We start from the raw sequence: 14744 nt of genomic DNA on the forward strand, positions 1-14744 counted from the left end.
TCCTATGGACGGGACGGTTCTGGCCATAGGCCTGTGTCTATTCACTACACTACACGAAGAGAGACAGCGCTGCCGCAAGCAGCAGAGATCCCAACGCTGCTGTGCACAGGGGCTGAGCCCGGAGGTCATTCCAGATGTGCCCACATCTGCCCACTGCAGACGCCTGAAATTTTCCACACACACACACACACAAGGAGCGAGGCTGCCACCTTCCCTCCCTTGGGTTGTCACATCCTGCTGCCGTCCAGCCAGAGACGCGCACGGGCACTCCCTGTGCACGCCCCACGCGCAAGGCGGCAGGGGAGAGGCAGCCAGGCACGCGCCCATAGACGCGCTCTGCTCTGCTCTGTCCCCTTGGCTGGGATAAGGCGGAGAGCCAGCCCAGCACCACAGCCAATCAGGATAGGGCTGGGGGTCACATGATGTGTCCTCGTGCTCGCTCTCTCACTCCATCTCACAAGCGACTTTCTCCGCTCACAGCCCCAGACGCATGCGCTCAGCTGTCGTCCGTCGCCCGCCCTCCCCCCCCCAGATCCGCGTCCAAGCTCCTGCTTTAGAAGGTGGGGAGGGGGCGGGAGGAGAGCTTTTACAAGCGGGAAATCTCGTGAGATTTGGAAGGGAAGCCTCGCGAGAAGTGATGGGGAGCGGGACGGCGCGGGGGAAAGAAGCGAGCCCCCGGCGGCCATGGCAACTCAGGTCGCGCGCGGGAGCCGTTGCGAGCAGGAGCAGGAGCGGGACGTCCGGGCGCTGATCCGGCGCGTGACCGGGCTCCGCGAGGCGCAGGAGGAGCCCGGCGGCCGTTTCCAGGCGGCGCTGAGCTTCGCCTGGTCCAACTTCAGGTCGGGGGCCGCGCCGCGCGCTGCGGGGGCCTCCGGTGCCCCCCAGCTGCCGGGCGGGGCGGGGCGGCACCGACGGGTGCCGGGCTCTCAACGGAGTAGTGGGGGGGCGGCAGCCCCTGTCCGCGGTGGGGGAGGGGGCTGAGCCCCCAGACCCAGCGCGGGCGGGAACTGAGCCGGGCTGCCTGTCACCTGGCTCCTAGGACACTTGAAATGCGGCGCAGCAGCGGGGTCTGTGCTGGGCTGAGCCAGGCTGCTGGGCCGCCTGCTGAAACGTTCACTGGCAAGGCCGGGGAAATGTGCTGCAGTCTATAGCGTTAACCTCTACGCCCTTGCGTATTCATTAAGCCACTACTGCACCATTGCATCCCTACTCTGACCCCTTTGCAGTCAGTGGGAGCGCACGTGGTGCCTGAAGTTAATGCCATGCCTAAGTCATTGCCGAGCTAGAGACGTCAATTTCTCCCTTCTTGAAAAGGTCCTTATAAGCCACATTGGGGAGCAGATTTTGCTAGAAAATTACAGAGCTGCAAGAAACATGACTATGAATCTTCCCTCTGTCTGTTGAAGTGGATAGATGTGTTTTAAAGATGGAAACCATAGTAATCATATATAACTAATTTTTTCCAGCGTTTTTGGGAAGATACGCAAGTTAATTTTTCACCTTACATAATGATCTTACAGTATGTTCACAACCAAAGTTATAGGCAGTTATTGTGATGATGTCTTTGGTGGTAAGTAGTGATGTCAGCATGTAGACAGCTACATGATTAACCAATAAGACTGGGTTTATCAATTAATCCTATAGACTACACACATTACCTTCCCCTCCCCGCTGCCTCTCTGGCAAATACCAGGTACTGCTGCAACTGATAGAGAGGCAGCAGTGTGGAGGGTGCAGGAAAGAGCCAATGCACCCATGAAGCCGGCTTTCATGCCATCTCTGTGCATGCCGGATCTGTGGACCCGCCTCCCCCCTACCTTGCTGCCTCCTGCAGAGGGAGCAGGAAGGGGGAGAAGGAGCTAGTGCTGGTGGGGAGCTGGTTCTCTGGTGCCACCTCCCTCCCTCCACCTTGCACTGCTGCTTCTGTAAGAGACTACAGTGCGGAGTACGGGGAGTAGGGAAGGCTTCCACAAAGCAACCCTTGTGCATGGGGGTCTGTATTAAAGACAGCAGCGTGGGGTCGCAGGTGGGAAGCCATTATTTAAAGGTAGAGAGAGGCAGTGGCAGGGGGCTTCAGGACTGTTGAATAGTTGTGTAGCTGCTAAAATTTAATATGGTTACACAACTATTCAGTTACATGCTAGCTAATATCCCTATTGGTAATGATCTGAGAAACAATGGGCTTATGTAAAAGTTAACAGTTGGCATTATTCAGTATATGACATCACATGAGATACCTGCCAGAATGTGTCATGTAGCAACTACTATCTATGTAAGATGTTTAAAAGTGAGACTTCTTGCTGCTTATTTAAATCTTAAGTTTTTAAGTGAGCATTAGCAGTGCAATGCAGATCCAAATTACTAGCACATTATTTTGTATCTGATCAAGTAACAAGGATCTTCATAGGGTTACTAAATATATATTAGTGGCAAAAGTAGAACACAGAGTGAGAGAGGGATGCATCAACATGGTACAGGCAGTCCCCGACTTACGCGGATCCGACTTATGTCGGATCCGCATTTATGAACGGGGCTTTTCTCTCCCCGGAGCTCACGGGCGGCAGGTCGCCACCCGTGTCCTCCAGGGCGAGAAAAGCTTCTCCCGGTCTCCCTGGTCTGCTGGGGGGGGGGGGTCCAGCAAACCTGGGCGGCTTTGCTCGGGTGTCCCTGGTCTGCTGGGGGGGTCCAGAAAAGCCGATGGACCCCCCCAGCAGACCAGGGACACCCGAGCAAAGCCGCCGCCTGGGCGGCTTTGCTCGGGTGTCCCTGGTCTGTTGGGAGAGAGGGGGCGCAGCTCGTGCGCCGCCTCCCCTCCAGCAGACCAGGCTTTTGTTGCGGGACGCCTTGGGTAGAGCAGCTGGGGTGCTGCCGGGTTGGTCCTGTGGGAACCTACCGGGCAGCCCCCCAGTTGTTCTGTCCCAGGCTCCAGATTCAGCAGCTGTTGAAACTGATCAGGCTGATTCCAGGAAGCTGGGGGCAAAGCAACTCTGCCTCAGGCTTCCTGTAGTCAGCCCCTGGTCAGTTTCAGTGGCAGCAGCTGAATCTGGAGCCAGTTCCGACTTACATACAAATTCAACTTAAGAACAAACCTATAGTCCCTATCTTGTACGTAACCCGGGGACTGCCTGTATAAGGACAGTGCTCCTGGTAAGAAGTCCAACCCATCACTAAGGATGTTAAGAGGTGAGTAATCGTGTAGTCGATAAAAATTCTATCAATTACATGATTATTTGATAAGGGAAGGCACGCAGTCCTGACTCATGCTGGATCTGAAACCTACCCCTACTGTGCCTTTGCTGTTTAAATGTTGGAGCTGGGCTGCCTGCTCTTCTTTTGTTCTGTTAACTGATATAGAGAGCAATATTACTAAGAACATAAGAATGGCCGTACTGGGTCAGACCAAAGGTCTATCTAGCCCAGTAGCCTGTCTGCCGACAGTGGCCAGCACCAGGTGCCCCAGAGACGGTGGACCGAAGACAATGATCAAGCGATTTGTCTCCTGCCATCCTTCTCCAGCCTCTGACAAAGAGAGCCAGGAGCACAATTTCTATCCCCTGGCTAATAGCCTTTTATGGACCTAACCTCCAGGAAATTATCTAGCTTCTCTTTAAACTCAGTTATAGTCCTAGCCTTCACAGCCTCCTCAGGGAAGGAGTTCCACAGGTTGACTACACGCTGTGTGAAGAAGAACTTTCTTTTATTAGTTTTAAACCTGCTACCCATTAATTTCATTTGGTGTCCTCTAGTTCTTCTATTATGGGAACTAATAAATAACTTTTCTTTATGCACCCTCTCCACACCACTCATGATTTTATATACCTCTATCATATCCCCCCTCAGTCTCCTCTTTTCTAAACTGAAAAGTCCCAGTCGCTTTAACCTCTCTTCATATGGGACCCGTTCCAAATCCTTAATCATTTTACTTGCTGTTTTCTGAACCCTTTCCAAGGCCAAAATATCTTTTTTGAGGTGAGGAGACCACATCTGTACACAGTATTCAAGATGTGGGCGTACCATAGTTTTATACAGGGGCAGTAAGATATTCTGTGTCTTATTTTCTATCCCTTTCTTAATCATTCCTAGCATTCTATTTGCCTTTTTGACCACCGCTGCACACTGTGTGGAAGTTTTCAGAGAACGATCCACGATAACTCCAAGCTCTCTTTCCTGATTTGTCATAGCCAAATTAGCCCCCATCATACTGTACGTATAGTAGGGGTTATTTTTCCTGATGTGCATTACTTTACACTTATCCACATTAAATTTCATTTGCCATTTTGTTGCCCAATCACTCATTTTGGTGAGATCTTCTTGGAGTCCCTCACAGTCTGCTTCTGTCTTGACTATCCTAAACAGTTTGGTGTCATCTGCAAACTTTACCACCTCACTGCTTACCCCTTTCTCCAAATCATTTATGAATAAGTTGAAAAGGATTGGTCCCAGGACTGACCCTTGGGGGACACCACTAGTTATCCCTCTCCATTCTGAAAATTTACCATTTATTCCTACTCTTTGTTTCCGGTTTTTTTTATCCAGTTCTCAGTCTAAGAAAGGACCTTCCCTCTTATCCCATGGCAATGTAATTTACACAAGAGCCTTTGGTGAGGGTCCTTGTCAAAGGCTTTCTGAAAATCTAAGTATACTATATCTACTGGATCCTCCTTGTCTGCATGTTTGTTAACACCTTCAAAGAACTCTAATAGATTAGTAAGACATGATTTCCCTTTACAGAAACCATGTTGACTTTTGTCCAACAAATTATGTTCTTCTACGTGCCTCACAATTTTATTCTTTACTATTGTTTCGACTAATTTCCCCGGTACTGAAGTTAGACTTACCGGCCTGTAATTGCCAGGATTGTCTCTAGAGCCCTCTTTAAATATTGGTGTCACGTTGGCTACCTTCCAGTCATTAGGTACGGAAGCCGATTTAAAGGATAGGTTACAAACAACAGATAATAGTTCAGCAATTTCCTATTTGAGTTTTTTTAGAACCCTTGGATGAATGCCATCCGGTCCCGGAGATTTGTTAACATTAAGTTTTTCTATTTGTTCCAAAACCTCCTCTAATGACACTTCAATCCGGGACAGTTCCTCAGATTCATCACCCACAAAGGACGGTGCAGATTTGGGACTCTCCCCAACGTCCTCAGCCGTGAAGACTGAAGCAAAGCAATCATTTAGTTTCTCCGCAATGGCTTTATTGTCTTGAGTGCTTCTTTTCTATCTCGATCGTTTAGGGAACCCACAGGTTTTTTAGCAGGCTTCCTGCTTCTAATGTACTTAAAAAACATTTTGTTATTTCTTTTTGAGGTTTTTGGCTAGCTGTTCCTCAAACTCTTTTTTTGCTTTTCTTATTATATTTTTACACTTGATTTGACAGTGTTTATGTTCCTTTCTATTTATCTCACTAGGATTGGACTTCTACTTCTTAAAAGATGCCTTTTTGTCCTTCACTGCTTCTTTTATATGGTGGTTAAGCCACGGTGACTCTTTTTTAGGTCTCTTGCTATGTTTTTTAATTTGGGGTATACGTTTAAGTTGGGCTTCTATTATGGTGTCTTTAAAAAGTTTCCATGCAGCTTGCAGGGATTTGGCTCTATTCATTGTGCCTTTTAATTTCTATTTAACTAACTTCCTCATTTTTGTGTAATTCCCCTTTTTGAAATTAAATGCCAGAGTGCTGGACTGCTGAGGTGTTCTTCCCACCATAAGAATGTTAAATGTTATATTATGGTCACTATTCCCAAGTGGTCCTGTAACGGTTATCTCCTGGACCTGATCCTGCACTCCACTCAGGACTAAATTGAGAATTAATTACTGTTGAATTAATTTTATGATTTCAATATTTAACAAGGAAATGGATGAATGATTCTGATATTTATATTAATCTAGCATTGTTTGGCCCATTAGAACAGGGGGCTGAGGGTGTGCCAGGTTGAGGAGCCAGAGGAGGGAGTGGAGGCTCAGGGCAGGGGTTAGGGTGCAGGAGAGAGGGCAGGGAGTTGGGAGATGTGGAGGTAAGTGGCGGATACTCCCCAAACCTGGCCTGGGACAGCTGGGGCAATGCTACCCAGCCTCCAGTGTTGCTCCCCAACTCAGGAGTGTGGAGGTCACACTGCCCGACTGGTGATTATTGCGCGGCTCTCTGGAATTGTCACGGGCCTGCTTGCTTGCCCCCCGTGGTCATTCTGGAGTATAACTGACCCTGCTACCAGACCCTTCCCTTTCTATCTGATGAGAAACAATCACATTCCATGCACATCCAATTGTCCTGGCACAACCAAACACTGACGTTGATTTAAATTATAAGAGGAAGGTAGTCCAAATTTGGTAGTCCTAGCCCTTACCGTTTAGGAGGAGTTCTTGAACAAACGGACTCACGGATGGATGGACACATAGGGTATGTCAACACTACCACCCTAGTTCGAACTAGGGTGGTAATGTAGGCATACCGCACTTGCAAATGAAGCCCGGGATTTGAATTTCCCGGGCTTCATTTGCATAAGCCGGCCGGCGCCATTTTTAAATGCCGGCTTGTTCGAACCCCGTGCCGCGCGGCTACACGCGGCACGGGCTAGATAGTTCGAACTAGCAAGCCATTCCGAACAATCTGTACACCTCGTTCCACGAGGCGTACAGATAGTTCGGAATGGCTTGCTAGTTCTAACTATCTAGCCCGTGCCGCGTGTAGCCGCGCGGCACGGGGTTCGAACAAGCCGGCATTTAAAAATGGCGCCGGCCGGCTTATGCAAATGAAGCCCGGGAAATTCAAATCCCGGGCTTCATTTGCAAGTGCGGTATGCCTACATTACCCCGCTAGTTCGAACTAGCGGGGTAGTGTAGACATACCCATAGAGACACCCACAGACTCTCTCAAATATATAGTAGATTTAACTTGAAAAGTGAGATGCTTCACTTGTTAACCTATAGTTAACCTAAACCCAAACATTTCCTTGCATAACTTAAAAACTGTATTTTGTTTTAATTTCTCATTTAGATTTCATCGATTTCTTGATGTAAGCAGTCACAAAGTAGAGAGAACAATAGAGGGGTAAGATTGTCTTATTTTTAATGTATTGATTAATAATGTTCGTTTGAAACATTCATTGATACAAATTATTTATTTTTGAATCAGAATTTATGAAAAGCTGATTATTCATTCAGACCTCAGTAAAGCTGCAAGCTGGAGAAGACTGATAGAAACATTTCTGAACTCGCCACTTCCCAGCACAGAAGAATCCAAGGTGTATAGCTTTTTTTCTACTTTATTCTAATTTTCTTGTATTTATTCTGATGCTGCTCACTTTATAACAATTTTTTACCAGAAAGTACAAATGAGTTACATTACTATTAAACTACATGAGCTATTTTTTTAAAATTATAACCTATACTCTTCCTGTTATTAAAATGTGTATTTACTAGAAGATTTACCTGGTGTTGCTCAGGTCCTTCAGGGCAGGGTGCTGCAGGGCTTAGGGCAGGGTTTGGGGGATGTAGGGGACTCAGGACAGAGGAGTAAGGAGGTGCAGGAGTCAGGGTTGGGCGGAGGAGGAGGGGGCTCAAGGCAGGTAGAGGTTCAGCAATTCTCGGGAGCTCTGCTGGCTGGGCACCATCTCCCTGGGGCTGGCCATGACAGGGGTGTGCTGGCCGGGCAGCGGGCGGGAAGCTTACCTCCACCGCTGTCTGCTGTTGCCCCAATGGGGTTATAGATGTCCCAGTCCCCATGCTACCCCCTGTGGTCATTACACAGTGTAACAGTCTGTGATAGCAGCCCCTTCTCCATGTTATGAAATACAATCAACATTCCAGGCATCCATCACCAAGGTGTCTGGGTGTACATTTCATGGCTTAAATTATATCATTGCAGATAAAAGACATAGAGCTCCACATTCTGTGTTATGTGAACATTTTTGATAGTATAGATGGGAATCCAACCAGTCTACATCAAATTGGATTTCCTAGTTTTCAGTTGGAAAAACTTGTCAAAATTGTGTTCTGAATTTTTTTTCTAATTTTGGCCAAGTTTTTTAATAAGTATATTTGTGGATCATGAACACTTAAAAGAGTTGCAGCGTTGCAGCTAAGAATGTCCTCCCTCAATCCCTATGAGTTTGGTGTGTTGAATTCCGGATCAGTTTAGGGCATCTAATGGATTAAAAGTATGTGTTTTCACTTGAACCACGTCCAGTGTGGTTGTTTTGAACCTGTTCTAGTTGACCTTTGAAGACTGAAACCTGATGCTTTTGTAAAATGTACATCCCTGTGCTGGTTAGAGGCACTCTGTATAATGTCATAATGTTTAGTAGAGTTGTGTGCTTTGTTCCCAATGTGTGTGCTTAGAACAGGGGTGGGCAATAATTTTTGCAGGTGGGCCACTTCATGAATTTTGGTATGTGGTCACAGGCTGGTTCTAGGCCCCTTGGAAAGGGTGGGGCCTCAGGCAGAAGAGTTGGGGCTGGAGCTGCGCTGGCCATAAGTATGCACGCTGTGCTAATCAGGTGGGTGGGTTGGGGAGAGATGTTTGCTGGGCCAAATCCGCCCTCCCCCATCTCCCTCCGGCCAGATTTTGCTCACTCCTGGCTTAGAACCCTAATTTCATTTCTAATTTAACTGATCTGTGACCTGTCTTTGGACTGGTTTAGACTTCTCTGTTTTGGAAAAAGGAACAACTGTACAGTAGCAGTGCAATTATAATCTAATTGCTAACCACTCCTCCTTAGAGATTTTTAACATACATGTAACTTTAGCTATGTTAAAGCGACGAGGAGTCCTGTGGCACCTTATAGACTAACTGAAGTGTAGGAGCATAAGCTTTCGTGGGCAAAGACCCACTTCGTCAGATACATGTAGTGGAAATTTCCAGAGGCAGGAATAAATATGCAGGCCAGGATCAGGCTGGAGATGACGAGGTGGATCCAATCAAGGAGGATGAGGCCCACTTCTAGCAGCTGATCTGGAGGTGTGAATTCCAAGAGAGCAGAAGCTGCTTTTGTAGTTAGCGAGCCATTCACAGTCTTTGTTTAATCCAGAGTTGATTGTGTCAAACTTAAAGATGAACTGTAGCTCAGCAGTTTCTCTTTGAAGTCTGGTCCTGAAGTTTTTTTGCTGCAGGATGGCTACTTTTAGATCTGCAATTGTGTGTCCAGGAAGATTGAAGTGTTCCCCTACAGGTTTTTGTATGTTGCCATTCCTAATATCAGATTTATGTCCATTGATTCTTTTACGTAGGGACTGTCCTGTTTGGCCGATGTATATAGCAGTGGGGCATTGTTGGCACGTATTACATTGGTGGATGTGCAGGAGAATGTACCAGTGACAGTATGGCTGATCTGGTTAGGTCCTGTGATGGTGTTGCTGGTGTATATATGTGGGCAGAGTTGGCACCGAGGTTTGTTGCAAGGATTGGTTCCTGAGTTCGAGTTATTATGGTGCGGTGTGTAGTTGCTGGTGAGAATATGCTTCAGGTTGGCGGGTTGTCTGTGGGCAAGGACCGGCCTACCTCCCAAGGCCTGTGAAAGCGAGGGATCATTGTCCAGGATGGGTTGAAGATCACTAATGATGCTATGTTGTTCGTGATTAAATTGAGCCAGTCTACATGCTCAGAAATGTCAAGTTGTATTTAGCCCTCAGCAGAGTTGTGTAAGGTAACTGGGATGATCTTAAGCTTTTGTTCTTGTAGTAACTTGGGTGTCTTGCTGTCTGGCTTCATGGAACTTATTCATATCAAAGATAATTCTGTAAGTAAAGTTCTTTGGTAGATTCTTGTAAGGAGAATGGTGCTAGCATTTTAGTTGAGGTGCTAAAATTTGACACATTTTGCATAATCTGTTTGTACTCGAAAACATTAATTAGTATATCTGTTATTGAGAGGATCTGTGAGCGCTCATACTACAAACTCTGGCATACAGTGTTTTAGTCTGTTCATTTCCTAAAGTCTTAAATCAATGTATTGACTTTTTTTCTTGTGTTTTGTTAAAGACAGATTCTCATTATGCCATACTATCTCTTCTGCTGTGCTTGTCTGATTCTCCTTCCAACACCAACTATGTGGAAAAGCCACGAGATAAAGAAGTGGGTAGGTAATATGATCTTTATATTTTAAATGAAAAACACATGGACAAGAAACAATCTGATAGACTACAAGTGGGGAAAAGGGTCCTAACATGCTATTATAAATCATTTCAAGATTCTCCACTGGTTATCTTTTTGTGGATTTTTATTTTGTATCTAATTAACCTACACATCTAAGACATTGGCAGTTAGAAGGGTTGAGGGTGGGAGGAAAAGTTAATGTTTTTTCTCATCTGGGATGCTTCTTCACATCCAGCCCTGAGGGTCTGTCTCTGCTATGGGGTGGATTCTGCAGCGATTAACCCCTTTGCAGATTGATTTGGCAGGTGTAGTAAATAGACCACCACTCTCCCATCAACTCCCGTATTCCAGAACAAGATGAGTAAGGAGAGTCGATGGGAGAGTTTCTTTTGTCAATCTAACACTGTGTGGACTCTATAGTAAGTAGGTCTAATGTACATTGATTTGAGTTAAGCTACTAACATGACTCAAATTCTGTAGTTAAATTGATTTGTCCCAGGAGTGTAGACCTTCCCTGAAGGTTATTTGGTGTTTAAATGAGCCTGTGATCTTTGTGGGAACATGTGTTAAAATGATTGTCACAATAGATACCCTCTCAGTAAAGGGGCCAGTGCGTGAAATACTCTGTCAATGATGGAACCTCCATGTGAGGTTTGATGCATATTGGTGGGCAGACTGCATTAACTGCTGTGGTATTAAATAAAAGACTTCATTTTCTAACACTGTGTGTCCTGACTGTTTGATTATACAGGACTGAGCCAAAACCAAAATCTATCTGAAACTATTAACTTTGCATGTAATTTCACATGAAATAATTTATGCAGTAACTTGACATAATGCAGTTTGGTTATTTCTATAATCTTTTCATTTTAAACTAAAAATACCGCTTTTCTCATCTAGCTAATTTTAACTTGGTAACATTAGTTTTCCACCTAATCTTACCAGGAATTAATTTTACTTAGTTTCCTGGTTTTGTAGTAGTATAGGTTGAACCTCTCTAAACTGAGACTCTCTGGTCTGGCTGGACCTTGGATGCTGCCAGACCAGAGAGGTCCCAGTGGAGGGCTGATGACTAAGAGCTCTGTGGGCTGATAGAGCAGTGAGCTGCCTGGCAGGGTCTGGTGAGGCTGGCAGCAGGATACAAGCAACGGCCAGGCAAGGACTGGTTGCAGGGTGGCCAGAAATGACCTCCCGGGTCCAGCAAAATCCCTCATCCAGGACTGGTCAGGTCCCGAGAGTGCCAGACCAGGGAGATCCAACCTGTATTATATAATTTCCCATGTTTCTGATTACAAAAAAAATTGGTAAATTGACAATCTCCAATGGATCAAGAATAAAAAGATGAGAAGACTGGAACACATGGGATATATTTTGGGATGCCACACACCCTTGTGGTACTCATTTGCAGGGCTGAAAAAGAGCCATTAAAGCACTGAAACAACATTTTAGTCAAGAAATTAGAGGGGGAGGGCAAGCCTCTGCACACCCTCCCGCTTGGAATATAGTGGTGATGCAGCTTGAACTGCATTGTCAGCACATCTCGAGTGAATGTGCAAAGGTATCTCAGAAAATTCCATTTGCAGGATTAAATTCCTATTGGATTAAAGTATATTATTTTATGTGGTTTGTGATTATGTTGTTCAAAATATTTATCACACTGTATTTGTACATATTCTCTTATATAGAAGGGAATACTAGGCCCCTGCCCAGAGTAATTTACAGTGTGGGTTCCTGATCCAGCAAAGAGTTGTCAATGTGTTACTTTTGGTATTTCTACACCGCAAAAAGAAACTCAGTCAGTGGTCCCCAATGTGTTGCCTGCGGGCGCCATGGTGCCCGCGGAGCAATCTGGGCTGGCCCCGGGCGTGCGGCAGGTGCCAGCCCCGGGCACATGGGCGGTCCCTGCCCAGGGTTACCGCAAATGCCGATGCCGGCCCCAGGTGTGCGGCACCTGGGTGGCCGCTGCTCAGGGTCACGGCACATGCCGGTGCTGGGCCCTGGGCGTGTGGTGCATGGTTGGCCCCGCCCCCAGGCCCATGGCCCGTGAGTGGCCCCGTACGCGCGGTGCGTGAGCGGCCCCGCCCCCAGGCACCCAGCAGCCCCAAAATGTTGGGGACCACTGCACTAAGTCATAGAGCCCGGTTAGTTGGGATTGTAATTTTAAAATATCAGTGGAGACATTCTGACCCAGGATGGAGCCTGAGTTCTGGGATCTTCACCAGGTTTCAAAGTCTGAACTCCAGCCAAGTCATTTGATCCAGGCTTTAAGACTCAGTGCTGCAAGGTTGGTTTTTTTTTTTTTAATGTAGATATCTTTATGCCCTAGGAATAGTTCCATTGAAGCAAATGGGATTGCTCACAGTTTATAAAGTTACTCCCTCTTGTGAGTCTTTTGCAGGACTGAGAACAAAGATAGATCTGACATGATGCAGGAAAAGGTGCAATCAGACAGATGGGATGACAATATACCATAGTGCATATTATGAGAGTCTAAACTCAGATAAGCACTTTAGGAGAAACATAAATAGAGAAAAACAGGAAGATAATTCACACTACTTAAATTTTCAGTAAAAATGTTATATCATGGCTAAAGAAAGTGACATTTTTCACTGGAGAAGAGTGTCTCTTGTCAGATGGCACCTTTATCAAAATTATCAAGTCTTACTAGAGAGGAAGTTGGAAATGAGGACAAAAACATGAGTCTTACTTTTTTGTTCCTTTTAGAAAAGGAAGAAGAATTTGACTGGGGGAAGTACTTGATGGAAGGTGAAGAAATTGATTTTGGCCCTGACATGCCAGTAAGTTATATCTTAAAAGTGACTGACTATGCTCTTTCAGACTACATATAATATTTAGGATTATAGATATTCAATAAAGGAAATAATGTATTACTTTTTGATTTAGGAAGCTATAACTATGGCAGGGCACATTCTTTCTAGAGCCGTGAAGTGTCAGGAAGTCAATTTAGAGTAAAACTCCATTGGTCCGGCATCCAATGCTCCGGCACTCCGGCACCATCGGGAACCTGGAAGTGCTCCGGGTAGCCGGACAATTGGAGCTTCTCTGCGTCCAGCTTCCCCAGTTCAGCCACTGCTGAAACTGAACCAGCAGCTGAATTGGGGAAGCTGGGGGCAGAGCAGCTGGGATGCTGCCAGGTTGGTCCCATAGCACTGCCCCTCGGTGCTGCAGGACCAACCCGGCAGAACCCCTGCTACTCTGTCCCAGGTGTCCCCAAGAGCAGTGGGGGTGCTGCCGGTTTGGTCACGCAGCGCCGAGGGGCAGCGCTACTGGACCAACCCGACAGCACCCCAGCTGCTCTGCCCTAGGCGTCCCCGATTCAGCTGCTGCTGAAACTGACCAGCAGTGGCTGAATCGGGGACACCTGGGGCAGAGCCGGACTATCAGAAGGGGGGGTTATGAGGGGTCTGGGGTGGCAACCCCCCACCCCTCCCCAGACCTCTCATAGCCCCCCCCTTCCAATAGTCCGGCATATTTGATCATCTGGCACCCTCTGGGTCCTAAAGGTGCCAGATTATCTGAAGTTTACTGTACATGTTTTCCATCACAGGAGGGGGAGATTGTATCACAGTGGTCAAAGGGTTTTTTAAAAATTTAAATACTGGTTTATTTTAAAACAATGAACCTTAGTCAGATTTTAATTTAATTTTAAAATCTATAATAAGGCCTAAATTTAGTCTAATCTATTAAAATATACGAAGGAAAAAAATATTAAACAGTACATGCTTGCTGCTGATGTGTTTATATAAAAAAAAAAAAAACAAGTCAAACCACTAAACTGGTGAATGTCACTCCCTAAGCACCTGGAACCAGAGTTTGTTGAAGTGCTTAAATCAGTTTTTGATTGGATTAGCATCTTCTGTAGGTCCACTCCTCGGCGCTACTGGACCAACCCGGCAGCACCCCAGCTGCTCTGCCCCAGGTGTCCCCAAGTCAGCCGCTGCTGAAACTGACCAGCGGCTGACTACAGTAAGCCTGAGGCAGAGTTGCTCTGCCCCCGGCTTCCTGGAATCAGCCGCTGATCAGTTTCAGAAGCAGCTGACTTGGGGACTCCTGGGGTTCTTAAGTTGAATCTGTATGTAAGTCGGAACTGGCATCCAGATTCAGCCGCTGTTGAAACTGATCAGTTTCAGCAGCGGCTGAATCTGGATGCCAGTTCCGACTTAGGGACTATAGGTTTGTTCTTAAGTTGAATCTGTATGTAAGTCGGAACTGGCATCCAGATTCAGCCGCTGTTGAAACTGATCAGTTTCAGCAGTGGCTGAATCTGGATGCCAGTTCCGACTTACATACAGATTCAACTTAAGAACAAACCTATAGTCCCTATCTTGTACATAACCCGGGGGACTGCCTGTATACTGCCTTCCATCATGCACATTGCACAAAAATGTACTTGGTCTTGTCATACTTGGCAGGATTGGTCTGAAGACAGTGAAGAGGAGGAGGATGCTCAACAGCCTCTGAGCAGAGAAGACTCTGGCATTCAAGTAGACAGAACACCACAAGAAGAACAAGACCAACACAAGAAAACAGTGTCTCAGGTCTCATGGAAAGGTTCGTTGTTCAAAATTCTCTTAATGGAGGCTCTCATAATAAATGGATTCCTAATAAATGATTCTGACTTGTATGTAG

General features: G+C 46.3%; 1 protein-coding gene across 4 annotated transcripts in view; it reads left to right on the top strand.

The window, feature by feature from the left end:
• The first annotated feature begins 622 nt into the window (after window positions 1-622).
• Window positions 623-14744, top strand: part of TUBGCP5 (tubulin gamma complex component 5) — a 53272-nt gene continuing 39150 nt past the window's right edge. For 2 of the 4 annotated variants that reach the window (XM_006135828.5, XM_075916237.2), the window contains exons 1-6: window positions 646-839; window positions 7000-7053; window positions 7138-7246; window positions 9981-10077; window positions 12819-12892; window positions 14528-14666. In XM_006135828.5, coding sequence (XP_006135890.3) covers window positions 685-839; window positions 7000-7053; window positions 7138-7246; window positions 9981-10077; window positions 12819-12892; window positions 14528-14666 — 628 coding nt within the window. In that variant the 5' untranslated portion in view covers window positions 646-684. Of the gene's footprint in view, window positions 840-6999; window positions 7054-7137; window positions 7247-9980; window positions 10078-12818; window positions 12893-14527; window positions 14667-14744 lie in introns of those variants that run through there. The other 2 variants (XM_075916235.2, XM_025177819.3) reach the window with 2 other exon arrangements.

Source organism: Pelodiscus sinensis, chromosome 1, assembly GCF_052426305.1.
Source record: "Pelodiscus sinensis isolate ZL-2025 chromosome 1, ASM5242630v1, whole genome shotgun sequence".
Lineage (NCBI taxonomy): Eukaryota > Metazoa > Chordata > Testudines > Trionychidae > Pelodiscus > Pelodiscus sinensis.